Below are 27,834 nucleotides of genomic sequence, written 5' to 3'. Positions count from 1 at the left end.
TTATTCGGTTCGGATTCGGATTCAGGTAGGGATATGGATTGGGGACTACTATAATCATATCCAAAACCATAACCGCATAATATTCACGGTTTTTCCCATACCCAAAATATATCCAAATTTTCATACCCAAATTCAATCCATTTAGACGATTATCGGGTTTAACGGTTAGAATTACCATCCTTACCAACTACTTGGTATACCCGGCACCCTTCCCATGTTCAAACTCAATACACCATACGATTAGAGTGATGGAATAGTACCAAAATGGTCCATCTGAAGTGAGGGGGATTGGCACTTTATCTATAATCTATGCATAATTTCATATGTTAGTCTGGAACTACAAGCATCTGCTCTGCTGTTATATCTCAGCATCAAACGTTATGTTCCAAAAAACCCTCATCCGTCATGCCAGTCCTCCCAGAGTACAAGTTGAAGAGTGTTAATCTGCTGGTGCCGGCACTGTTCGAAAAATCCCCGTCAGCGCCACCTAGGCGGCCTAGGCGCTAGACGGCTGGCCACCTTCTCCAAAGGATTTGAAATATGCACACAAAAATCAATAGCGTCGCCCATGTCAGGACTACGACGATAGTTAGCAATTGCCTTGGTAGTAAGAACACTGTTAGGGTATATGATCTTGTGGTTATCAAACTTCAGAAAGACTGTAGTTAATATATTCATCTCTTCAACTACCATCTGAAACCGAAAAAATCATCAAGCCATTAGGTATATTGGTATAACCACAGATCCTAAGGTAATACACACCACACATAAACATAAACTTCTGATTCAAATCGTCACCTGGACTCCATCCACTTCACAACGATCACCCACATCAAACGGGTGCATTACAAATAGAAAGATGATTGCTTCAAAAACTGTCTTGCATGTGTTCCCGAAGATAAATGCAACCAAAAGAAGCTGGGTGCCCATTAAGAGAAGGAAGTGGGTGACATGAACCTCAAGTATAATAAGCCAGATTATCAAAATGACGATAGCTACAAGGACGTTTAAATGTTATGGAGTTCATCCACAGCTGTTTTTGCATCGTTCAAAGACAATGCTAGTGCTCTACTGTCTTTAAAAGCATTGACCTAAAGAAACGAGAAAAACACATTCATTCTTCAATAAATAGTTCATCGATGACAGAAAGCACAACTTAAAAGGCATTATTACCACCCAATTCCTAAGAGCGGTCTTGCTGATTTTGTCATCTTCGCTTGCTGCACCAAAGAGACGAAATGAATTTAAAGCTTCATCTTTATCCATAAACTGCATCAAATCCTCAAGGTCAATGTATCTGTCACAACAAAATGCATTAGCACATGTGGAAGGTAATTCCTGTAGACTACTCACATACAAAGTACTTCTGAGCAGGTAACCATTAGGTAATTTAACATAGTGTAGCTCACATGCAGATGAAGATCAAACCAAATTAATATCTAATGGTAAAATTAATTATGTAAACTTACGGAGAACCCAGCTTGGCTACTCTGAAAAATATCTTCCTGGCTGCATCTTTTGCTTGAGATTCTGAGTTCAGTATCTGTTCATCTAGAGTGGTTAAGGCCCCGTGCCGGATGATGTTTACCATTTTTCTCATATTCCAAGCCGACACATTCTTTTGGTTTAGTTTATGCAAGTGATCAGCCGGGATACCTTCATCTTGCTTCTCAGATGCTGGCCTAGAAACCGCGGGACTCTTCCCTACTCTGGGGCTATTTTGGTGTCCACTCCCTACAGCTCTCCCACTCCTTGCCCTGAGCTCGCGAGGCGTAGCAGCCCCCGCTTTCTGAAACTCCTGAATCTCAGCTGCCGCAGCTTTTTCCTCTTCTAGTGACAGTTGCCTTTCAAACAGGGGGGGCCCACGAGGCATAGTAGCCCCGGCCTTCTGAAACTCCCTAATCTCAGCTGCCGCGGCCTTTTCCTCTTCCCGTGTGTGTTGCCTTTCAAACATAGGGGGACAAGATAGCGTCTCAAACACATACTGATTGAACAAAGCCTCCTGGATCCGGTCGAAGAAGGCGTTGACATGGAAATACAAGGCAAGAACCTTAACAAGTATTGTCTTCAGCAGCCAAATCAATGTCCCAACCAGAAAACATACCAAAATCTTGGTCACATAAGGTAAAATCCTATGCTTGGTCTTCTCCTCCATCTTCTTATCAAAAATCAAGTTCCATACCAACAAAACCAATCCTAACCACAGACAATTCTGAACAGATCTCCTTATACCGTATACGAAATACAAAACCCGTTTTCGAAACAAGAAATTTCGCTCTACTAGGAACACAATCACCCGAATTCCCCAACCCGAAACCAAACGACCACAAATCAATGCCAGAACCAGAATTTCCCACTTCCACAGCGGAAGATTCCACAAAGTTTTCTTCTTTATTACTGGAATCCATAGATTGCAAACTAAAGCAGCTATAACAATAACAAGACTCACCCACTGAACCAATGTGAGGGCATCGAACTTGATCTTCTTATACTCATCTGGAATGTCTTCGAGGTCGTCGTCATCGAAAGCCGAAGCGCCGTCATCTCTCCGCGGAGTTCGTCCAGAGCCCACAGCTCTATCCGATTTCAGACACGCTTCCTCGGGTGGTGGGTCGAGCAGCCTGGACTTGGTCTTGCTCACCGGCGGTTTCCAGGAGCTTCGGGGGGAGGCATTGGGGCTGCATCGGACAATCTCGGGAGCTCCCGGCAGAACTTTGCTTCTCCGTCGGACTGATTCAGTAGGGTTTTCTGGGGAGCCGTGAATTATTGGCGACCTTGGAGCTGCTTCTCCGTCGATATTTGGTGCAGTCTCTGTTTCTTTGCTGGAAGAAGCATCACCGCCGTCGATCTTGACTATAAGTTGTCCTTCCCTCGTTGCCATTGATAATCCTCTTCTTCTTGATACGATTGCTGCTCTTAGACATGGGGATTAAATCCAATATTGGTGGACAACTAGAAAGTTCTCTAGTCATTATCGTGGTACTCGTAGGGAACTCTTTGAACGAATTGTCCCAATACAAACACTCACAAAAATAGTTTACATCCATCTCCATCATAGCTACCGGTCCTCCAGCATTAGCTGCTCTGGTAGTTGTAGTTGAAGATTTTCTTCGTCAACTTCCAATTAAGGAACTGCAGTGCAATAAAGGTTTTCTTTTCTTTTTTTGATAAAAAGGACATGCACTTCTGCTGTAAATAGTGGGATTGTAATTGTATGCCCACGTGCAAACAGTATCTCTACCATATGCCTAATAGGGTTGTTTTGTAAGCTTTCAACGAAGTCGCTCTATATATAGAGCACTACAAGTGATGAAAACACACAGCAAGAAAGGAAAAGTTGGAATAATATAAGTAATCTTCCTATTTTCTTTTATCTGCAATCATTTTGTGTCAGAGTTAAGAAACAAGATAGTGTGATATTTTGCATTCGCTTTGTCCTTGTTCCTAATAAATATTATCTTTCTAACTTTTGTCTATTTAAAACAACTTCATCATTTTACCGCACAAAAATCATGACTGAAACTATTCATTCTATTGTCATGTAAATATCATTATTTTGGAAAGAATTCATTCGATTTAAATATTATTTAATAATTCATATGAATTAAACAAATTAACAATTCTTTATGAAGTGCTTGTTACGATTTTAATAAGAAAATCACACTTTTCAATTTTACCACCTTATATTAATAAACAAATAGAATTAGGAAACAAATTGGTATTAGTATATAAGAGATATTTTTCAATGTTCAGGAACACAGTACGCACATCAAGAGTGATAATATAAATGGTGGAAGTTTTTTTATTTCTAAGTATCCAACTACTTGGTGTACCTGGCACCCTTCCCAAGTTCAAACTCAATACACTTTACAATTAGAGTGAGAAAATTTTCATTGTGACCAGAAGACGGATGGTACACCAATTGGTTTTATATAAGTGGTGAGAAATTTTATTTTTTAAGTTATTAACTTTTTAAGACATATCCTACCATTCGTATAGTGATACGTAATGTATCATTCCGTATACCGGTCACACTGAAAAGTCTCTCCATTAGAATGATGGATTAGTACCAAGGTGGTCCATCTGAAGTGAGGAGGATTGGCACTTTATCTATAATATACGCATAATTTCATATGTTAGTCTGGAACAACAATCATCTGCTCTGCTGTTATATCTCAGCATCAAACGTCATGTTCCAAAGAACCCTCAACCGTCATGCCAGTCCTCCCAGAGTACAAGTTGAAGAGTGTTAGTTTGCTGGTGGCGGGACACAAGTTGTCCAATTTGAAGGAAGCTTGTTGGAGGTTGAACTTGGCATGGCTCGGATGTTGACATCGAGAGGCAGTAACCGGTACTCAATATCTAGCTCTCTGAACACTTTGATCATCTCTTCGATCAAAAGGCTCCTCCTGTGCCATCTCTCCAGCATGTCCTGATGGTTCATCTTGTGTGTCAGCCATACCGATATCTTCAGTTTGTTCAACTCCTCCACATCCCTCATGATCAACATTGGAGCGTCGTACCAGTGGTCCTTCTTGTCTTCAATATACCTGTGTAACACGTTAAGCAGTTGATAATCATATAAGGGGTGTGATTCCTCCGTAGCAAAACCCGAAAGGCATATGCTCATACTTTTTAACATGTGTGGATGTATTGTTTCCAAAACGTAAATATTTCTTTTCAAGGTATACCTCTGTATTCTTCCTTTCATAGTAGCCACCTTCTCCAAAGGAGTTGAAATATGCACACAAAAATCAATAGCATCGCCCATGTCAGGACTACGACGATAGTTAGCAATTGCCTTGGTAGCAAGAACACTGTTAGGGTATATGATCTTGTGGTTATCAAACTTCAGAAAGACCGTAGTTAATATATTCATCTCTTCAACTACCATCTGAAACCGAAAAAAACATCAAGCAATTAGATATATCGGTATAAACACAGATCCTAAGGTAACACACACTACATATAAACATAACTTCTGATTCAAATCTTCACCTGGACTCCATCCACTTCACAACGATCACCCACATCAAACGGGTGCATTACAAATAGAAAGATGATTGCTTCAAAAACTGTCTTGCATGTGTTCCCAAAGATAAATACAACCAAAAGGAGCTGGGAGCTCATTAAGAGAAGGAAGTGGCCGAAATGAACCTCAAGTATAATAAGCCAGATTATCAAGATGACGATAGCTACAAGGACGTTTAAAATGTTATGGAGTTCATCCACAGCTGTTTTTGTATCGTTCAAAGAAAATGCTAGTGCTCTTCTGTCTTTAAATGCATTGACCTAAAAGAAACGAGAAAAACACATTCATTCTTCAATAAATGGTTCGTCGATGACAGAAACCACAACATAAAAGGCATTATTACCACCCAATTCCTAAGAGCGGTCTTGCTAATTTTGTCATCTTCACTTGCTGCACCAAAGAGACGAAATGTCTTTAAAGCTTCATCTTTATCCATAAACTGCATCAAATCCTCGAGGTAAATGTATCTGTCACAACAAAATGCATTAGCACATGTTGAAGGTAACTCCTGTAGACTACTCCCATACAAAGTACTTCTGAGCAGGTAACCATTAGGTAATTTAACATAGTGTAGCTCACATGCAGATGAAGATCAAACCAAATTAATATCTAATGGTAAAATTAATTATGTAAACTTACGGAGACCCTGGCTTGGCTACTCTGAAAAATATCTTCCTGGCTGCATCTTTTGCTTGAGATTCAGTTGTAATCATCAAAGAAGAGTTGTCGCCCATATCAGAGTTCAGTATGTGTTCATCTAGAGTGGTTAAGGCCCCGTGCCGGATGATGTTTACCATTTTTCTCATATTCCAAGCCGACACATTCTTTTGGTTTAGCTTATGCAAGTGATCTACCGGGATGCCTTCATCTTGCTTCCCAGATGCTGGCCTAGAAACCGTGGGACTCTTCCCTACTCTGGGGCTATTTTGGTGTCCACTCCCTACAACTCTCCCACTCCTTGACCTGCGAAGAAGAGTTGCACTGAGCTCGCGAGGCATAGCAGCCCCCGCTTTCTGAAACTCCTGAATCTCAGCTGCCGCAGCTTTTTCCTCTTCTAGTGACAGTCGCCTTCCAAACAGAGGGGGGCCTGAAAGTGTCTCCAACACATACTGATTGAACAAAGCCTCCTGAATTCGATCGAAAAATGCGTTGACATGGAAAGACAGGGCAAGAACCTTAACAAGTATTGTCTTCAGCAGCCAAATCAATGTCCCAACCAGAAAACACACAAGAATCTTCGTCACATAAGGCAAAATCCTACTCTTGGTCTTCTCCTGCACGTTCTTATCAAATATCAAGTGCCACGCCAACAAGACCAAACCCAACCAGAGACAATTCTGCACCGATTTCCTTAATCCATAAACGAAATACAAAACCCGTTTTCGCAACAAGAAATTTCGTTCTACCAAGAACACAACCACCCGAATTCCCCAACCAGAAACCAAACGACCACAAATCAATGCCAGAACCAGAATTTCCCACTTCCACAGCGGAAGATCCCACAAAGTTTGCTTCTTTAAAATCGGAATCCAAAGATTGCAAACCAAAGCAGCTATAACAATAACAAGACTCACCCACTGAAGCAACGTGAGCGCGCTGAACTTCCATTTCCTGTACTCCTCTGGAATGTCTTCAAGGTCGGGGTCGTCGAAAGCCGAAGCGTCGTCGTCTTTTCCATGCGATCGTCCGGAAGCCACCGTTCTGTCGGATTTCAGAGACACTTCCTCCGGTAGGTCGAGAAGCCTGGACTTTGTCTTGCTCATGGGGGGTTTCCAGGGGCTTCGCGAGAAGGAGGCGTTGGAGCTGCATTGGATGACAGCCTCAGCTCCGTCGGAGCTGGAGGAAGCTTCCGGAAGCTCTTTGCTTCTCCGTCGGAAAGATTCAGTCAGTTTTTCTGGGGAGCCCTGAATTACTGGTGTCCTTGGAGCAGGTTCTCCGTTATACGGTGCGGTCTCTGTTTCTATGCTACAGGAACCATCGCCATCGTCGATCTTGACTACCACTTCTCCTTCCCTCGTTGCCATTTGATCTTCTTCTTCTTGGTGGTGAGTTCGGTTGCTGCTTCTGCAGACTGCAGGGCAGGAAAGTGGTGACTTATGTAGTTGAAGACGGATACTTTTTCTCAAACCTTCCAAGTTAAGCAATGAATTTATAGAAATTGCTTGTGATTCTTTTGTTCGTTTGGGTAAAAGCGAAAGAGAAGCAACGTGAGACCGTCATTGTCGAATATAAAACGGCTTTCTGAAATGTTTAAAAATTATTCCCCCAAAACCAAAAGGTGAGGGTCTAAAGGAAGTCTCCGTTCCCGTTATGGATACGTCTCTCTCATCATCTTGTCAATTATTATATTTTTGGCTGGTCGTCCTCCATGTTTTATAGAAAAGTAAACGAATAAATATGCGAGAGATGAAAAGGAAGGGTGGAGGACATCGGATTCCCGACACGCCGTCATAGTAACTGCGACTTGGGAACATATGTTTTAGTGGGCTGTCGAATTTTCAGGAGAGAATCTCTGTTCATCAAGTTGAAGATTTTTTTGTTTTTATTCGAAGGATACTCTAATTTGATTTATTATAATCTAAATTATGCTTAAAGAATTCAAACTTTATTTAGTAGATGAGACACGTTTTTTTAATCAGCTTGACTCTGATTATGAACGAAAAGTTTGAACATTTACTTTAAATTAATAAAATAAAACCCAACATAACACATATAGAGTCGTGTCACGTCACCGATCTGCTCAAGAATTTCTCCTCATTGGGTACTACTTTAGCTGACTTTCCCTTTCGTCTATCTCGCTTGCCTTTGCAACCTTTAAGTGTACCGGAATTGTAGACTTTCAGAATTGCAGACTTGGGAAGGAAGAATAAAGACGAGTGTTGGATCTTTTTCCCTGTACCTTTCTGGCCCTATTTACCGACAGCTCGAATTCACGGCACAACTTATACCGTGCTACCAGCTACTAAATAAAACTTCTCATCAGGAAAAGGAAGCTCAATTCCATCAAGTATAAAGATCAAAGAATGGCTTATATTGCTGGAAAAAAAAGTACACGAATACCTTCTGGACTATGCCAACTGCCGCTTGTAACGGAGTTAAGTTCTTGTCGGGAAGCTGACATTGCAGTCACGAAACATGGACAGAGGTGGACGAGAGAACAACCCTCAAGCTAAATACATGAGCTTTATGATCGTATGTCCTATGTTTTATGACCTTCCTTGATCAACAGAAAGTAATCATGTGTCAGACACTAGTGTGATATCCAGATGCATAATTCCAGTGAAGCAAATGAGGTGGTTAATATCTAGGGAACACAGTTACACAGACCTCGGGAGCGACAAGTGCCATTTTCTGCAGTCATAACACCATACTGTGCATGTACTCTCGCGGTGCCAAAATTAGCTACTTTCACTACCTGTCAACAATAATTTCAAACTTAAAGAAAATCGAATAATTAAGTTTGATTACCATGTTAAATCTACACACACCAAAAATATAACCTGATGATAAGCTCGTGTTGAAAGAGAAATATGTAACAAGGACAAGAACGCACACGTCCTGCCCATGCCTCTTTCATTTTGAGAAAAGTACACTAAATAAAGTACTTATATATGCAACATAGTTAAGAGATACAAAGAATCTATTACTCCAGTTCCGTCTACCAAAAGATTAGCAGCTTTCGACTGCCTATGAATTATATTGCTTTGGTGCAAGTAGTTCATTCCCCTGGAAACATCAATTTGCGACTCTGAGCAAGAACAGAAGTGATAACACACCCCTTTGGTTATGCAGAAAGTCATACATACTTCCCCCAGACAGAAATTCTGAGAACGAAAAAGGAAATATAAAAAACTTGAATTGAACCGAAAACCATGTGAGGGCATAAACAAATATAAATACATAAATTACAATAGGTTACACCTTACATATGTCTTCATTGAGAAATATCAAAGTTAATTAGAAGATTCGGAATTTCAAATATGAAGATAAACAAATCACCTTACCTATGTAAGAAGATCCGGAACTGTAAGTGAATCACATCACATACTTGTAAAACTAAGAAACGCTTAACATGTTACCGACTGTTTACATCATTGAGAATATCAACGAAGATGATGTAAATTGAAAACCACATTAGATTGATTGACATTGCAGAACAGCAATTTTAAACATATATTCAAAGGGGGAAAACAAATCTACCTCACTGAGGAGGAGTTTGGGCTTGTCATTCGTGGAAATAGTAATTTCATGCATCGACCTGTAAAATTTGAAGTATAGGAAAGTTAATTATATAAGAACAATGCAAAACTATAGCAATCAATTATTTGCTGTAATTCCTTCCTGTCAAATATCTTCTCAGACACAACAAAGTCATACGAGACATTCCTATATACATATAGAAATGATAGGTATAAAAGGCAGTACAGATCACACTGCAAAAAGGAGAAGCATCTTTTTTCGTGTACTTCATTATGTGAAAATGATGACAATCATAAAGAAACGTATTTCAAGCTAATTACCTTGTAAACAGTTGACTGGCATACACGGAGTTATCTGTAACCTCTCAGCTTCAAGAGCAAGTTCAAAGTCTGGTGACAAACCAAAAGCTGGCGGTGGATGACCGAATACATAAGAAATAACGTGCCATATGTGTTTGGGCCCGAAATAATATTGTTGGGCCGAGCAGAAGGTTGTGCTCGGCCCAAGGCTGTGTCAAATACTATGGGCCGAGTGGTAAATTCCAGGCCGGTTAACAGGGTCAGTCGAGTCCTATCCTGAGAAGGAGTAGTCCAGATGAACAGAAAGGGTCGAGGAAGTCCTGGTGCAACCAGGATTCCTAGCCGGCAGAGAATAAAGCCTCGGAAGAGGGGAAAATTCGAAGTCCTAGTAGGGGTAGGTTTGTTCGAAGTAAAGTTGGAACGGGACAAAGACTCCTAATCCAGATAAGGGTGCAATTCGGTCTCAAGGAATGGGGGCTATAAATACAAGAAATCATGCAATGCAGACGACCTTCGATTCAACATACAATTGCCCTGCGCAAAGCCTCTCATACATCTTGAGATTTTTTCCTTTTCTTTTCCGCCAACATACCTTCAGTTTGGATAAACAGCACTGTCGCCGTAGAATCAGCCGACCGAGGAGCACCTTCAGTTTGGATAAACAGCACTGCGTCGAGGCCGACTGGTTACCTATCCAAGTCTTGGCCGAGAAGGGTTTTCGAATCCTTGTTGGCAGAGGTCACCTTGTTAGCTCTCTTGGCGAAGCAAGGTGTCACGAGTTCGTTATTCGGCGTGTTGGACGCCGAGTGATTTTATGATTGGATACTCACAAGTGAGTTTCAGAGTTCGGCATTCTGACGACCGAACTACATTCACCATCAAGACCTACATCACCCTTGAGTACTTGTGTCCATATAGTCTAGTGTCGATTCGACGTGCTTATACTCTTACGAATATAATCACAGTGACCGAATCGGGCGCCGACGATTTGTGAACTTCGCAAAACTAGCAGCCTTGTCTTCAGGCTCTAGAACCCAAAGGCCGAGAGTGTTCCTTCCTCGGTCGCAGTCGCAAGATAAAGAAGTCAACAACGCGCTCAACGCGACATCAACAAATTTTACTCCTCGGCCGAGCTCAGCAGACGAGTTGGCACGCCCCGCATTCAACCGAATGACGTAGTTAGCTTGTTAGTTACTCGGCCTGCGCGCCACGTAGGCTTTGTAATTTTTAGGGTTAACAATATGAGAGATGTAAAGATCAATGTTTTCAATAGAGAGAGCCAACTCCAAATAAATATTCATATAGCCGTGCCTCACTTTGTTGGCAGCAGCAGAACATTGACATTCGCTTTCCTCGATGAATTTGAGCCGGAAGCAGAACGAACCTGCATAAAAGATTGGCTAAGCAAATAACTTCCTATGCCAATAATTCCTTGTCCCAGACGAACTTGGACTGCGGCGGGTCTAGTGGCAGGGTCATGTGCCCCATACAGTAATCTCTTATGTATCAGAAAATCTTGTGCCCTCTCCGGCGAAGGAGTGTACTGTGCATTTAATATTTCTTAATGTTTAGCTTTCAGCTAATTTCTCTCTCTTACATTTAGCGAGTGACTGTTCAAAGTGTTAGAATAGCTTAGCTAGCTTGAGGGAAATGTTCTTACCTCTTTTTTTTTTATATATATATATTAAAAATAAAAAAAAATAAAAAAAAATAAAAAAAGAGGATTGGGCTAGCTTCTTCTTTAATTTTTAAAACTAACCGGGCCCAGAAACTTCGATCCAGAAAGATCTTGACAAGTCATCTCTTCTTAAAAGATTATTATGCGTTTTACTTGTGAAAATATGACAAAGAACATATACATAATGGGGTGCCCCAAGATTCAAGATGTTTATAGAGTGTGGATAACTATACTGTGACTTTTTATATGTAAAGTATATTTATTTATAGAGAACGATGGCTTAAATTGTGTACATATACAATTTCTTTTCTAATTTTTAAGTGTTGTTGATATTTCAGTTTTTTAATTTCTACTTTTTAGTTTTCAGGTATAAAGATAAATGACGATGGGTTGAAAGTTTTTGTTAATTGTTTCTGTTTTTATTTATTGCGGAAAATGAAACAAATGAAAAAACGTGTAGCAAAATATTCATCGCATATTTTTTAGTTATGGTGATTTTTTTGTTAAATATTAAGTTGGTAGCTAGTCTTGAGGTCCTGGGTTCGAATTAGGTATAACAAGAGTCAGTTGGCAAGATCAAAATTAGAAGCCTAGATATTGAGTTTCGAGAGTAGATTAATACATGTTTTGTAATGTAAAATTGGTTATCAAACTAAGAATTAAAAATAGTATGGTAGTCAAATGGTCCCTCAACGAGTTGAATAATATTTTTACGTATGTAAAAAGTTAAACAATGTTTTTAAACATGGTCAACTACCCAGTCTCCCAATTTTTTTAGCAGAAAATGAATCAGATGTGCAATGTGAATTTCCTCAACTCAAGAATTAACTAATTAGCAAGGCTAACTCAACTGAAGTCTCTCTCCCTCTTCTAGTCTCCATATCCCGCGGTTATTAATTAGTAAACAGAAAGCAAGGGACCAAAAATGGCATCGCCACTGTGAGTACTGACGAGATTCCACAACTAGTAATTAAGATGGATGAAGTAGTTGGTTCAGTAAAGACTAAAGGGAGACTGGGAGATAATAATAAAAAGTTGCATGGCCATTGTGGGGGGTGGTGGGGGTGTTACTTTGACAACTTATTTGATATTCCTTTTACTTTAGTTTAATTTAACGTACGTAATTCAAATTTTTAGTTTTGATTAGCGTGTTCGTGTTTCTGCTGGTGCTGCGGCCTACAGAGAGAGAGAGAGAGAGAGATATTAGATAGATGTGTGCCTCTGGGTCTGCATCTTCTGTTAATAATAAGAAGAGTAGAGAAAAGAAATTTATCCTGCAACCCAATAGAGAGTGAGATTCCGTTATTAATGTGGAGGCACTGCAACTGCAACCTTGTTGTTTCTGTGCCTAGCAAGCTTCTGTGGAAGTGTGTATCATAGAGATGAGAGAGATGAGAGAGAGAATCTAGAAAAAGAGAGAGTAGAGAGAGAGAGAGAATATTATGGGCTGGGCTGATGGGAGGTTAGCATGGTATTGAATGCTGCTATGGTCCTTTGGCATTAGGGTTTTAATTCGGTAGCTGCCGGTTTTTAATGCACCACCAGTTCCCTGCAACTACAATATGCTTCTCTCTCTCTCTCTCTCTCTCTCTCTCTCTCTAGTCCTTCCTTAAATATTGATTCATGACATTCCCAATTTCACCATCATTATTATCAATATATATATATATATATATATATATATCCTCCTCGACAGTCAGTCCTCTCCTATCCTTCAATTTCTTTCTCTGCTTCATGTGGTAAATAATTCTATATATATATGTGTGTGTGTGTGTGTGTGTGTGTGTGTGTGTGTGTGTGTGTGAAGTTGATGCAGCATGCAGGAAAAATATAGAATGTTTTGCGGATATACAATTACTTTATTGAAATAGTTACTGTGATGTTGGCCTGGTTCACTCAGAGAAGAAGACTACTTACTGCATTTGCATGTACGTAGATACGTACGTTGTTCTATGGTCACTTGAATCTGATTGAGCCGCGCCAATATCTCAGTGTTCTTTCATCCTCTCACGCCGGCTGCCTCCGCCCTCTTCCTCGCTCTCTCAATATCGATCTGGTCAATATTTCATTTTTTTTCTCTTTATTTCTGTTTCAATTCATTTTTTTGATGTTTTTCCTTTTTCATTCTCTTTTACAAAATGGAATATATATATATATATATCTTCGTTTTTTTGCTTATTTTACACTTACTCAACTTACGTGACAGAACATAATTGAGAACCCTGGTACTTCGGTTTTGGGTCGCTACTTCTCATATTGCCAATTGGTTTTATGGTAGAACCTCAACTTTTTTCATGGTATCAGAGTAGGTTGTCCCACGTGTCCACGTTATCCCGTTGTGTTGTCCACTTGTTAGGCTTGAAAATTCGTCACACGTGAGGGGGCATGTCGAGAATGAGTCCCACATTGATGGGATGAGGTAAGGGACCTTGCATGGGCTTATAAGAGGTTGGGCTACTTCCCATATTGCCAATTGGTTTTATGGTGGAATCTCAACTTTCTTCGTGGTATCAGAGCAGGTTGTCCCACGTGTCCACATCATCCCATTGTGTTATCCACATGTTAGGCTTGAAAATTCGTCACACGTAATTCACCACACGTGAGGGGGCGTGTTGAGAATGAGTCTCACATTGATGGGATGAGGTGAGGGACCTTGCATGGGCTTATAAGAGGTTTGGCTACTTCCCATATTGCCAATTGGTTTTATGGTGGAAACCCAACTTTCTTCATGGTATCAAAGCAGGTTGTCCCACGTGTCCACGTCATCCCGTTGCGTTATCCACGTGTTAGGCTTGAAAATTTGTCACACGTGATTCGCCACACATGAGGGGGCGTGGTGAGAATGAGTCCCACATTGATGGGAAAATGACCACGCATGGGCTTATAAGAGGTTAGGCTACTCCCCATATTGCCAATTGATTTTATGGTGTAACCTTAACTTTCTTCAGTTTCGACCGGCAACCATCTTTGTTAATGTAATTAACAGCAGGCCAGGGGGTACTACCGTCTAGCAAAAACTAATTAAATACGTTCACTGTATACCGTAAACGTAAACAGTAAGTCAGTAACCAGAAATATGTATTTATTGGATAGCCAATATTATCATGTGAGTCTGTAACTGTGCTACTTGGTTGTCCTTCCAATTGTAACTAACGAATTTTCACCGCACACGTGTGGCTTCATAGCCGTGTAGTTACCATGGAATATAGAAAAAAATTCTTAATGCTGGGAGTGGGAGTGGGGATCAAAGAAAGTAGGAGAAGAAATAGTTAGAAGAGTAAATGCAGCAAGGCGGAGCGTTGGCCAATTTAATTACTGCGTAAGTACGTGCCGTCGGCCCGTCGGTGTCGGCTAGCTACTGTTAATTTTCCTCTCGCAAATCACAAGCAATTGAGTGAGGGAATCCACTCTCCGTCTATCTGTCCCCTTGGACTTCATTTGATACTACTTTCAAGGCGCGTTTACATAATCGAAATTAAAATACGGAATTAAATTTTAATTACGGGGTATAATTTTGTCTATTAAACTTGAGAAGTAAAAGAAAAGATAGGACCCACACAAAATTTTGGAATTCAATTCCAAAATTTGGAGGATTTGGATTCTTTAGATTAACATGGTATTTGGATTCCTGATTGTTTGGGCAATTAAAATGACACTTTTGTTCGCTTTATGCTTACACTTACTTTTTTTACTTCCAAGACTATCCTTTATAAACCCATTAACCCTAGTTTAATTGTGCACAACTCCTTACTTTTTTATTTTCATGCTTATTCACATTATGCACAACTCCATGCATATGCTGAAGAGAATAAACTACAACTTGAGCAAGAAAATTTAAATATTAAAGTAAATAATTAAATTTATAAATAAATAAATAAAACAAAAGCATTTTAGTGTGTCTATGAAATAAAAAAGCAATTTAATTTTATTTCTTACTATTATATATTATATCAAATTTTATTAAAAAAAGTATATAAAATATTTGATTTGGGACAAGGGCATTTTAGTAAATCACACTAGTTTATATCTGATTCTGCTAAATTAGTAAACAGCTTTATGAAATTAGTATCATTTCTATTCCGATTCCAGAGCATTTAAGTAAACAGCTTCAACAGGGATTCAATTCTGACTTCTTCTCATTCCAACTCTTCCTCAATTCAATTCCCCCTCAATTCGATTCCTCTTATTTTCAATACGGTTACATAAACACGCCATCAGTCCTCAATGAATATAAGCTATGGCCTATCAACCAAGTTTTAGCATTGACGGGGACAAGAAATTATTCGGATCGTATTTGTTTGTTATTTCGTTAAGCGAGCTGTTAGAAGATACTTCGAAAACAAAGTCATTCAACACTCCTATCAATATTCAATATATTTGAAGTGTACGATGATTTTTTTTAATTTTAAAAGATTTTTGTTGAGAAAAATAACACATATACTTGTGCAATTTTTTATGATCGTAACGAAATTTTGACGCAGTGATAGGAGCATATTTATGCGCCTTAGTTAGCTAGTTCTTATGCATTTTTGTTATGTTTTATTCGTTAAAGTAGTCTTTTAAGCTACTTTCATGTGTTTTCAGGTTTAAAGGACATATTACATGAAATGATGCAATTGGGAGCTTTTGGAGCAAAACTGAGCTGGAATGTGGTGTATGCAAATGGAGCACGAGGAATGAACGAGGTTGAAGGTCAAAGGAGCTTAAGAAATGAAGAAATGAAAGTGAAGAGCAAGGAAGTCGGAATTGGTAACCAAAGTTTCTAAAGTTGGAAGTTTCTATTCTTGGAGGTTTCCATTGTCGTGAGTTTCTATTCTTGGCTTTGGGCTTTTAGATGACCTAAACCCTAACTCTTTGTGGACCCTAAGCCTATGCCGCACCTAAACCCTAACCTTAGCCCATTTTAGAGCCATTGCCGTGGGCTTTAGCCCAAGTCCTTTCCCTTGCCATGCAAGGGGAGGCATTTTAGGCCCAAATCCATGCATTAAGCCCTTCACCCTAATTGGCCCAAATCCATGCATTAAGCCCTTCACCCTAATTCTTCCTCCTAATTAGTGCATCCCACCATTCCATTCCATAATTTCCATTAGTGCATCCCACCATTCCATTCACACTTAAATGCCCATTATCCCATTTTTTTTAGCTTTTAATTCCACACCATCCCATTATCCTTTACATCCACTAAACCATGCATCCACATTCACCTAAATAAACCCTAAATTACATCCACTAAACCATCCATCCACCATAATTCCCACCATCCACACCTTTTCCCATCCACCAAATACCTTAAACAAACATCCATTAACACCCATTCTCTTCCTATAAATACCCATTCATTCCATTCACCAAATCATCTCATTTTCCATTGTAATACACAAACACTTCCCCTTCTCCATCTTCTCCATTTCCACTCCATTCCACACTTCCATCCCCCCAACCAACCTATCCTTAAACCTTGTGCTACAACAACGAGGAAGAGAAGAGTGCCTAAACGTTCATACAATTCAAGTTTTGAGTTGTTGGAATGTTTAGGTGTTTCTTTGATTTCAAAGTTTCATTTTAATTCTCTTTGTTTTGTACGTATAAGGAATGGAAGAGAAGAGTGCTTAAACGTTCATACAATTCAAGTTTTGAGTTGTTGGAATGTTTAGGTGTTTCTTTGATTTCAAAGTTATGAGGAACTAAACCCCCTTTAGCTAGGGGGTGATTCGAAACTATGTTTATATTTGCAATATGAATTGATTAACTTTCGTTGGAATTTCATAAGTTGTGGATTCAATTTGTTTAACCGTTTGATTGATAACTTATTTATGAATGTTTATTAAGAATGCGCGCTTAATTTTCATGCATAAATATGACGCTAGAATATAAGTGAATTTCACCTAATCGTTATGAACTTATATTCACAAGTAGTGGAGGTTGCTTATAAACAATCGCGTTAAATGAATTCTTGGCACGAGTTTCATGCTCATCATAGTAACGAATGCCTCGTCAACACTTATAGTTTTCATAATGCTTAATGATCTTTGATTGTATCTTTATTGTGCTGTTCACGTAAAGGACTTTTGGAGAATGTTGTGAATTGCGTTGCGCAAACCCATCCAATTCATTAACTTAAGGAAAACTTGACGGTTAATTTAAGCGGACCTAATTAATCCGGAGTGTTGAGTTTCATAATTTATCGAAAGACCAACTGAGAATCAATCTTGTATGCAAGTATAACATGTGTGGAGAAGAACCCCTTAGCTAGCCTCCATCCATTCATTTCCGTCAAATCCATATTTACAATTTGTTTTATTTCCAAGTTTCCATTTTTAGTTTAAAGTCGTCCAAATCCAATCCCCCTTTACTTTATTGTTCAATTTAGTTAGAAATCAATTTAGTTTGTGTTTTTAAAGCATTTTGAGTCTTTTGGTTTGTCTTAGTGTTTTAACGTTTAGTTTCACATTCTTTGAGTCTAGTTTAGTGTTTTATCTTGTTTTTACGTTTTTGAGTCAGTTTCCAAGTGATTTAGTAATCCCTCCTAATCCCCGGTCTAGAACGATCCCTACTTATACTTATACTACAATTGACAAAAAGAGGGTTTAATTTGTGTGCGTATAAATCTCGCATCACGCAGCTAGCCACAAGGTCTAGTAGCTAATTTTGATCAAATATTTGGTTCCTTTTGCACCAAGAAACTAGACGAATTTAGTCCATAATCTCACACATGAACCAAATGAACCCAAACTGTAAGATCAGCCACTCATTCATATCATATGTAGATCATAGATTGTTTGTCCTCTTGTCTATCCACTTCCACTAGTTTGACATACTTGCAAGCTCTCACACTCCACCTCCCATCACTAAGCTCCAGTGCCACGTCATCGGATAGCATCTCCACCCAATGCCACTCATTCACTATATCCAATCACCAATTCCTCCACCACACATAACCTACCCCCTCCCACCCTATTAAAACACACCCTTCCTATCTTCTCCTTTTGATCGCTTTTAGAACTTCAGGCGACCTGCTTGCGAGAACACGTTCAATTAACTACATACAATGGCCTCCGTCAACCCCGCCGCGGTCGCTATCCCATCATTCACCGGACTCAAATCCGCCGGTGCAGCCAAGGTTAACGCTGCCGTTAAGGTCTCAGCCTCCCGAAGGCAGATGTGCATCGTCAAGTCATCCCTCAAGGATATCGGTGTGGCCGTTGCCGCCACTGCCGCCAGTGCTATCCTCGCCAGTAATGCCATGGCGATTGAGGTCTTGCTAGGCAGCGATGACGGTGGCTTGGCCTTCGTCCCCAACAGCTTCTCCGTCGCCCCCGGTGAGAAAATTGTGTTCAAGAACAATGCTGGATTCCCACACAACATTGTGTTTGACGAGGACGAGGTTCCCGGCGGTGTGGATGCTGGAAAGATCTCGATGAGCGAGGAGGACCTCCTGAATGCCCCCGGGGAGACCTACGCCATCACCTTGACCGAAAAAGGTTCATACTCTTTCTACTGCTCTCCTCACCAGGGAGCTGGCATGGTCGGCAAAGTTACCGTTAACTAATTCATGATCAGTTGTCTGATTAATAATATTTATGCTTCCTTTTTTGGAGGCAAAGTAGGACTTCTGTACTGATCAGATTATATATTGCCATGAGAGACAACGTGCGAGGTGAAACCATTTATATATTGAGCGCCCTTCATGCTTTTCATCATTCTTCTTTATTTAAAGTTGGATAGTTTGTGTGCTAGCTTTTATTTCATTTCGTTATTTAAGGCTTGTTCGAGAATACTTCCCTAAAAACTACTTTTTTCACTTTTACTGTAAGTGCTTTTATTATAAACACTACCAAAAATGCTTTCTAAAAAAAATGCTTCTATAAATCACAGCACTCTTGTATTTTACTGTCAAACGTAGTAGAAAAAACTTTTTAACTCTTTAAGAAGCAGTTTTAAATCGACCCTAAAACATATGTTAAAGTGTAGTGGTTAATTAACCAATTGCGTGTGTACAAACGTTAACTAGGCCAATAAATTAAGATAGTATGTATGCGATCTTATTAAAATATAATTTAAATAAAGAAAAAAGTATTGTCTACATTCTGATGGTAAACCAAAAACAAAAAAGAAATGAAGAGATCAATTGAATTACATTTCATTAGGCTATATACTATTGCCTATTGAGGTGATAAATTACAAGAGCTATGTACCCTAAATTGTAAATTCATTCAAGTAATGGGGTGTTTGCGATCGATCTGTCACTAAGACTTGCACGCTCCCACCCCTTTTGTATAGACTCTTCTTTCAATCAGGCCAGTCTTTTCCGATTGAATGGTGATGAAAACATAAACATGTAATTAAGAAAAAATTGGAGGAGCCTGCAGCCTGCCTAATGTTTAAAGTTAAGTAGTGAGTGCTTCAGGAAGGGTAGTTCGGGCTCCGAGGATCTTACCGCAGACGTCAGGGAAACTCTCTCGTCCAGGAAGTACACTTACCTTCCCATTGACAACTACCGCAACAGGGTATTTCATCAGATGCCCTTGTAATGGTGCAAAGTCATCTGCCACAAACCTCGTCCAGTTATCTCCAGCGATCGCGTTCACACTCTTCACACAATCCAACGTTTCAGCCTCCTTGAAGCATTTGTCCACCATCCCCAAATGTTCTGGCCAAAGTGACATCTATAACCATAGACCTGGCCACGAGGATGTCGTTTCTTCTTACCCCAAGAGTGGTGGGGCTGATACGCTCCCATGGCTATCTCGGTGTCTCTAGAACCGGCCATAGATCGTTGGTTGATATTGGCGGAACCTATGATCACGTACTCATCATCTACCACCATTCCCTTGGCATGTACGTAAATCATAAACCATTGAAACTTTTGGGACGCCGAAACCTGAAAGCATTTGCGCAGATTGGTATCAAAAGGCCTAACTTAATTCAACTATGAAATTATGTTGCTAATGTATAATTACCGTGTGAAGTTCTCCATTTCTGTTAGTTTGATACACGTGACAGAACAGTTTTATTAGAGAAATGATACATTTACCTAACAGAACAACTTTCTTAGAAGTAGAGCTCACTAACACATGTGAGTCATATCTCTATTATGTGATATGAAAAACATGGTAAGAGTAGCATTTTTTTATTATAAAAACCTCATGCATATGTTTTAAGCTTATTGTACAAGAAAAGGAAACGACATTCCACTATTTGCTTTCTTTTGCTTAAGTTTATGAGCGTCACCGTCAAAAAAAAAAAAAAAAAACTTGAGTAGGAGTGCCTGACCACGTCATTTATAAGGCACATTTCAGAAAAAATATGAGATTCTCTCTACTAGTCTCACATATGTGAGTGTTGCACTAATTAGGCAACCCTACTAAAGTTTTTCTCTTCTCGTGTAAGGACCAGACTCCACCATGTCACCCTTCCAAAGCATGCACCAAAATTACATTGTCAATAAATTGGCAGCAAAAACTTAAGCCAGCAGCACAACAGGACCATTGAGCTTTACAGTAGTGATGTACTAGGGTCAGCCTGGAACTAGACGAGGAACAATCTGTCTTCGAACTTTCAAAAACTAGGGCTCCGTGTGATTGCAACTTTCACTGACACGTCGGCTCGAGAGGGGAGGAGCAGCCCTTATCATCACGCTTTGAATGAAGGCTATCATCTGCAAATAAATGTCAAATACAAATATGAAATAACAAGCCAATTAGCAGAACATATACAGGTACACATAACTTGATATGTTCTTACCGCTGCAAATCCAACGCAAATGAGACTAAAGCCAGGGAAATTAAATGGCGCCTTTTCGGACAGGAACAAAGCTGGAATAACAATTCGAATTTATCAGTTCGAATTAACTTTGGCCGGACAAAAAATACGAATGTAATTTCAAATCACCTGTGAGAGGGGAGAAAGCAATCGGAGATATAACATTTGCAAGTGAACATATGCCTGAAATGCACCCTTGAGCCTTCCCCTGAAAATATTGTACAAAAAAAAGATCATGTATTTGCCAAAAGAATTGGATCCAAAGGGGCAGGGCAAGGGAAGTAAAATCCAAAATGCATACTGAAAATTACCTGCTCAGACGGTCCAACTTGTTTCGATACAATGCTTCGCATCTGTAAAGTTTGAACCAAATCACTTTAAAGACAACATTTGACAATGTTTAACTCAAAGCGAAGCAGAAACGATGAGACTTACACATGGATGTGCAAACACATAAAAGATGGAGAACATGGCAGCAGCATATGGCACCCAGAAGGACCACGCAATGCCGTAAAGAAACATCTGCATTTGATATGTGAATGATTAGATAAAAAGCTTAAATGACATGTCAAAACTTTTAGTTTTACTTTCCGTGAGTAGATGCAATGCAATGTTTACAAATCCACAGTTGTCTAACAAATAAGATCAAATTTGTAACTTGTTGGGACTAAATACAAGACGGTTAGATGCTTACTTGTGCGCAGCTAAAAAGGAGGCCTATCGAAAGTAGCCTCTCCTCTCCTAAAGCAGGAGCCAGCAAGGGCATGAGAACCAGCTGCATCAAGGTTTATTTTTAGTGTCAGGGAAAATGAAATCGAAACTGCGAAAAAAAGAGGTATGCAGAGGATCAAAACGGGAAAACAAATGCAGCACCTGCGAAACAGTGCCTGCAACCCCGGAAATAACCATCAGGTCAGCAAACTGATTCTTGTTGAAGTGAAACCGCGCCTTTAGAAAGTACTGCTCAACAAACAATGATTTTCGATTCAGCATTTCTTATGTTCAAAAGAGCTTACTGATCTATGATTAGATGCAAATCATCCACAAACAATGATTAAATATGTGATTACTAATTCATAGGATGAGAGACGTACCAACATTGAAGCATGGAGGCCAACATCCGCTAGATTACTGAAAAACGCAACAATTGCAGCTTGCGAAAACGTTGTGCTGCAAATCAATTAAGAGTAAGCAATTACTTGAACTACAAGTCTGCAAATTAATTAAGAGCAACCCTTAGCGGGAAAGTAACTGACCTAGTTTTCAACAAGGAGATTAAATCACTTAAGGAAGGCAATGTTTTGGCTGGCTGCAATATCTCAGCACTTGAAGTCTCAGTTGAATCCTTAATTGTGATCTTTTCGTCTGAGAGTAACGGAGCGGAAAGATTCTTGTCTATGTTGGAATCCGGTAGGAAAACCCTCAGGTAAATAACTGCCACAGCTGCCACCACCGTCGCAACCTATTGATAGTAATAGTAATAATTATAAACATTAAAATGCAATCAGATCACAATTAAGCATATTAACAGAGAGGATAGAGTCCTAGAGAGCGAGAGAGAGATTGGACCTGAAAAGTAGTGGAAGTGGAGAGGAAACGAGTGAAGAGGGTTCCGCAGACAAATGCACAGGAACTAATCCCCGATAGGACTCCGAACGTCGAGGCTCGCCTTCCTTCTGCCACATTATCTGCCTGAAAATCATTGATTTTTCACACCTCCATCAAAATTTCAAATCCAACAACCAACAACATGAACAAACATGGGGTGTTTTGTTTGCAACAAAATGGACCTAGTCTAGTCATTTAACACACTCAGGCCCATAATAAGCCCAAATAATTGTTTAATAATGGGCCTTATAATCCTTGGTGAGGCCCAAATACGAGCGAGGAAGACTGGAATGTTACCACATAGGCAAGGGCGAGGCAATGAACGCTGCCTTCACAAACCATGGCGGTTAGAGTTTTGGCCACGAAGTAGACGTAGAAGAAACTCTTGCTCCTGCTATATCCCAGTATCCCTGTAATTGTGCAATTAACCCATTTCTTGATTTTTGACCCAAAAAAAACATTTCTTGATCAATCGTGTATTGCTTATTTTTCGGAACTTGTTATTAGCAGTGTAAAATAATTTCTCGAACTCTTTCGTCTTTTAGTTTTTCGAATTAAGCAAGATTACAGAATAACTATTTTAACATGCCAATAGCAATTCCGTTAATTTGTCCAAAAATCAATAAACTTTAGTTCACATTAACTTCATATAATATAGTCAAAATTAGAATTAGAGCTTGATGTTCAGCAAAAATAAAAGAAAAATAAATAAAGCTAAAGTGATCGAATACTTTTTTTTCTTCTTTTTTTTTTTCTTGGAATTAAGGACTTTTTGGAGCAATGTATTAATAAAGTGATAGGTAAACAAGTTAATCATCATAAAAGTACATAAATTTATGTCTTAATATCCTCTGTGACTTTATCTATGTTGTTAATTGGTACGGATTTAACGAGTTGAAAGATTACCTAAAGGGATAATTGTGAAGATCATTGGCAGTGTAAGCAAAGCTTTTCTCCCAAATTTGTCTGAGAGATTCCCTACCAATGGCATCATCACCAGTGTTCCCAGCCCTACGATCTGCATCAACCATGCACAAATCAAACTATTTTCAACCCTAAATCATGCACAAGGGCTAGGTTAATTCTTACACCAAATCATTAGTTGAGACCCACCATCCATTCCTAATCAAAATTTTCAAAGAAAGTAATTTCCAAACATTTTTTTTTTTCACATGCATACACTTGTTTATTTCTAGCGTTAAATTGAACAGATCAGAATCGATAAATGAACAAAAATAAACACATGGTGCAGTAACCTAAAGAGAAAAATAAACACATCCCATTCTTCACATGTGGAGATGCTGTAAGGTAAATCGTAAACCCCCTTGTTTAAGTTTCTCTTTGTATTTTTGCCTTTTATTTTGATTGGGGAAAAGAAAGATTTGATGACTATTTTTTAAGAAATGGTTTGAAAACTTTGAGTTTTAACGATAAAGACAAAACAAAAGGTAAATTGAACATACTAGAATTGATTTTTTAGTGTAAAATGTGATTTTTCGTTAAAATGAACAGTACCGAGAATTGTTCGTTAAAGTTTTTTTTTTTTTTTTTATTACAAGAGATAGACATCATGAGTTGACATTCAAAACATAACAAATGAAATGATGATTAGGAACGTAAAATTTTGTCCACGAGTTAATACGATTGAAAAATGCCAAAATGCATCTCCTATGAAAACCAAAGGGAAATTTCCGATGGAAGTACTGCATGCGCGTGAAGCTTTTTCCTATGCATCAATCTTTGAGTACATACCTACCGCGATAGTACGTCAATTTCATGTGATTGCAAAAATAACAGGGTGAGAGCATGTAGGCGGCTTCGCACACGACAGTGTCGGCTGTGTAGCCACAAGTAGAAATCCATAAGCATTCATGCCAACGCTAATCACGCTAACTAATCTTTGCTAAGTAAAAGTTTTATCTTGGTTTCTCCCACAATATATATCACACATATTTTTTATATTCATTTTGAGACATATTTTATGATGTTTACTCTGTAATGTATTTTAACAATTCAATGGTATATTTTTTTATGTCTTACCTCAAAGACCATATCTACAAAAAACTCATCCAAATTCGAAACTTGGATTAAATTTAGTATTTATTTATAGAACCTTATTCGTCCATTTTTCTTCATTATAGATGAATGTCTTAATGATTTTGGATTTGTCTAATTTTTTGTAAAAGTTATCTATAAATGAGGTGTTAAATATAGACGGCTTGAATTGTTAAAATATATTACGAAATGGGTGATATAAATAGGTGTCAAAATATGTGATAAAAGCATGTGTCTTCGAATTCTATGAAAGGGGTTATGTGTAGACCAACCGTTGATGCACTGGCTATGTTGGAATCTTGGACACAATCTGCATTTGGTGAGATGACGAAAGAGATTAAGGCATAACAGAAGGGACCTAATTAAAGGAAATGGATCCTTTCCGGATCCCTTCCTCCTAATCTACCAAATCAGGGAGATCCGTGCGTTGAAATTTGATCAAACGGTTGAAGTTATTATAACTTTTTAAAGTGGGCCCCTATTTGTAGCCGTTTGATCAAATTTTAACTGCACGAATTTCCTGATTTGATGGATTATGAGAAAATGATATGGAGATGACCTCTTTCCCTAATTAAACTGGAAAAGTGTGTTTGTGGTGGGGCCTTAATTTTGAAAATTCGTCCCTCCTCCTTAAATTCAAAGACCTATAGTATTGAATCTAAATGTTGATTAAACCCTACGCAAAAAAGTTGGGGGAAGTTTCCTTTAAACAAAGACAAAGTTTTGGGGCTGCAATAGACATCACTTGAGTTAGTTTAGCTGATCAAATCATTCCATAGACATTTGGGTTTGCACTTTGCAGTACTAAAGTGCTATTTTTTTTTTTTTTTTTAAGTTGTATTGCTTGAGCGTTGTAATTATTTTTTACGATAGGATCCACATTTCTAAAAGTTCTCGTTTAGCACTGCCAAGGTCCTGCTTAGGCGCTAGGCGGCTGACTACCGTCCCGATTAGTCTTTACTTATTTGAAAATTAAGAAAGTGCGCCTAGACCTGCTCAGGCGTTCACCTAGCCTGCTTAGGCGCCCGGCTAGGTTGCGACTCTCATTTGGACAAAAAATCGATAACTTTCATTATGCATTTATTTGTTCGATAAAAAAAATAAGAGATTTGTTGAATACTTGGATAAACACTCATTATATGCTTGTTCCCCATGTTTTCAATATGTTCTAATACTTTATAATCTTTATGGTATTTTATTTTTCGATTTATGTATACAATTATCTAATTTTTTTTTAGTATAAATAGACACTTATTTATACAATATATAATAAATTCACTTAAATTTGCCTAGTACGTGTAGGGCCCGCCTAGCCGTCTGAACGCTAGGTCCAGCCCGCCACTTAACTAGCGCCTAACGTCTTTTAGAACCTTGATAACATCAAGGGATGTTTAATGAGCTACATAACTAAGTCCGCTCATAACTAAGTCAAAAGAAAATTAACCTCGGGCGATAACCCTAAGACATGATTTTCAAAGGAGAAGATATTTGTAAAGGCTAAAGCTAGAGATATACTGATATCAATTTGCTTGTGGTGGAAATAACTTAACAACTATTGATGTTAACAATGATATATGTGTTTGTAATTAACGTGGACAATTAAAGTTGATTCGTTGAGTTGGGTTATAGTATCTATGTGTAGAAAATTGTACGTACCGCTTGTTGAAATCCGGTGAGGTAGATGGCGATGGAGCACTCATCTCTTCCGGGACAAAGGGCAGACATGGTAACGTCGGTGATGGCCGGAATCACCATGAACGTGGCGAAGTTGTGCAGAAAGATTGTCATGAAGAGGTGGCTCAACCCTGCCGAAAGCTTTTCCATCTTTGCGATCACACCGCTCTTCAATTGCTGAGTAACTAAATTAATAAGAGAGACACCGCCTACTACTTCCCGACTGAACTCGCTTAGCTACCGCTGATACTTAACCAGGAAAAGAGGAGTTGGATTTAAAAGAAATGCGTGCGCAGTTTGTGCCTTACACTTTTCGTCTTGAAATATTTGGCATATAGAGAGAGCGGGAGGGGAGTGAAACTGTGTACGTCGAATGTTTAAAGGAAATAAATTGCCGAAAAGCAACAAAGTGGGAAGGTGAAGCAAAAGAATGCGTAACTCGTAAGTTCATTACCTCAATACGTACAGAATGTATTTCATGCGTCCAAGTCTCATTTACTATTTCTCTCCTCTCGGTCGCCTTTCTACCTGCTGCCGCCTATTTTGTTTCCATTTTTGAAAGAGAATGAGTTTTGTAGGTTAAATTGGGGTGGCTTTGAACTTTAAAATCTATTGAGGAAAGAGAAAGACGTTCTTAAACATGAATACCTTTCTACTACTTATTTTGTGGCTTTTGATGGTATGTTGATGTATTGTTTTGATCCATGATGCGTTTATGCTAGTGGATCGATCCGACATAAGGAATCAATTACTTGAAGAATTATTTAAGAGATAACCAAAAAGGATAATTTATCTCGTAGTTAAATAACGAAGTATCGTTTTGATTCAAGACTTCTATTACACCAAACAAGTGAACATCCACGCTTGGATGGTACCACCGGTTTTCATGTTACTTTGATGTAACGCTTATTATTGGATTTGGCTCAAAAAGTTAGACAGATTTATCGGTCATAAAAACACTTTATCATAATGCACTTACTAAATGAGTCATATTAGCGATGAATTGGATTTACCCGGCCCATTTGAGGTCCCTGCGAATGGAAAATGCCAGTTTAGGCACCTGCTAGACCACGTTTAGCAACAAAGGCCTTGTGGGCTATGCCGGTTTCCCTAGTTGGGTTTTGACTGAACGCAACAAGGCCTAGTATGAGATACACAATCAAACAGGCGACCCGGGACTGGCCCAGTTTTAATCGAGTCCGAACCATGTAAGAAAAACCACCAATTTACGTGGTCACTTCTTGAAGCTTACCGTACAATAATGTGAACTTTGCCTGAAAGTGTTCTTAGAAGCAATATATTTGGATTCTTAGATATAACAAGAAACGCTATCATTTTTGGGTAAATTTTTTCTTCGAATCAAACCGAAAGCTTCTGCTGGTTGGGTGGTTTTTCGGCAAAGTGGAGTTTTGTGTGAGAAAAAGCGAGATAGAGGGGTAGAAACTGAAGGAATTGTCCAGAAGATGTAGTCGAAGTAGAGCCTTCGACGCTGAAGGAATATTCCAGAAGATGTGGTCGAAGCAGAG

The 27,834-nt window shown here is 39.0% G+C and overlaps 3 protein-coding genes and 1 pseudogene across 3 annotated transcripts; 1 reads left to right on the top strand and 3 right to left on the bottom strand.

Moving 5' to 3' along the window:
* Positions 1-279: 279 nt before the first annotated feature.
* On the bottom strand, positions 280-3,162 carry LOC125479213 (annotated as a pseudogene).
* A 760-nt stretch (positions 3,163-3,922) lies between these two features.
* LOC125479172 (mechanosensitive ion channel protein 8-like) lies at positions 3,923-7,237 on the bottom strand. Its single transcript, XM_048588241.1, has 5 exons — positions 5,672-7,237; positions 5,376-5,499; positions 4,999-5,292; positions 4,692-4,894; positions 3,923-4,550 (listed from the first exon to the last, which is right to left on the bottom strand). Exons 1-5 carry the CDS (start codon positions 7,054-7,056, stop codon positions 4,250-4,252), a joined length of 2,307 nt encoding a protein of 768 aa, XP_048444198.1. The 5' UTR covers positions 7,057-7,237; the 3' UTR covers positions 3,923-4,249.
* A 10,934-nt stretch (positions 7,238-18,171) lies between these two features.
* On the top strand, positions 18,172-18,906 carry LOC125479350 (plastocyanin-like). The gene has a single exon (XM_048588572.1). It carries the CDS (start codon positions 18,258-18,260, stop codon positions 18,756-18,758), a length of 501 nt encoding a protein of 166 aa, XP_048444529.1. The 5' UTR covers positions 18,172-18,257; the 3' UTR covers positions 18,759-18,906.
* Positions 18,907-20,323: 1,417 nt separating this feature from the next.
* Positions 20,324-26,959, bottom strand: LOC125479349 (tetracycline resistance protein, class B-like). Its single transcript, XM_048588571.1, has 14 exons — positions 26,763-26,959; positions 26,291-26,557; positions 23,486-23,597; positions 22,877-22,989; positions 22,541-22,663; positions 22,228-22,433; positions 22,066-22,141; positions 21,845-21,931; positions 21,666-21,746; positions 21,407-21,493; positions 21,283-21,324; positions 21,101-21,179; positions 20,954-21,024; positions 20,324-20,867 (listed from the first exon to the last, which is right to left on the bottom strand). Exons 2-14 carry the CDS (start codon positions 26,456-26,458, stop codon positions 20,775-20,777), a joined length of 1,338 nt encoding a protein of 445 aa, XP_048444528.1. The 5' UTR covers positions 26,459-26,557; positions 26,763-26,959; the 3' UTR covers positions 20,324-20,774.
* Positions 26,960-27,834: the final 875 nt, after the last annotated feature.

This window comes from the organism of the source record quoted next, unplaced genomic scaffold (genome assembly GCF_019419815.1).
Source record: "Pyrus x bretschneideri cultivar Hongxiangsu unplaced genomic scaffold, Pyrus_bretschneideri_v1 Contig28, whole genome shotgun sequence".
Classification (NCBI taxonomy): domain Eukaryota; kingdom Viridiplantae; phylum Streptophyta; class Magnoliopsida; order Rosales; family Rosaceae; genus Pyrus; species Pyrus x bretschneideri.
The sequence above is the reverse complement of the archived record's forward strand: the minus strand, read 5'-3'. Positions and strand labels throughout refer to the sequence as shown.

What these genes read in the sequence shown, in the direction of transcription:
- LOC125479172 (XM_048588241.1), bottom strand. Translation starts at nt 7,056, where the DNA reads ATGGCAACGAGGGAAGGAGAAGTGGTAGTCAAGATCGACGATGGCGAT. An exon ending in GTGAAGTGGATGGAGTCCAG is followed by an intron (nt 4,895 to 4,998) that starts GTGAAGATTTGA and finishes TTTCGGTTTCAG; the next exon opens with ATGGTAGTTGAAGAGATGAA. An exon ending in ATGAAAGGAAGAATACAGAG is followed by an intron (nt 4,551 to 4,691) that starts GTATACCTTGAA and finishes CGTGTTACACAG; the next exon opens with GTATATTGAAGACAAGAAGG.
- LOC125479350 (XM_048588572.1), top strand. Translation starts at nt 18,258, where the DNA reads ATGGCCTCCGTCAACCCCGCCGCGGTCGCTATCCCATCATTCACCGGA.
- LOC125479349 (XM_048588571.1), bottom strand. Translation starts at nt 26,458, where the DNA reads ATGGAAAAGCTTTCGGCAGGGTTGAGCCACCTCTTCATGACAATCTTT. An exon ending in TCCTTTTTAGCTGCGCACAA is followed by an intron (nt 21,494 to 21,665) that starts GTAAGCATCTAA and finishes TATCAAATGCAG; the next exon opens with ATGTTTCTTTACGGCATTGC. An exon ending in AAGTTGGACCGTCTGAGCAG is followed by an intron (nt 21,180 to 21,282) that starts GTAATTTTCAGT and finishes CAATATTTTCAG; the next exon opens with GGGAAGGCTCAAGGGTGCAT.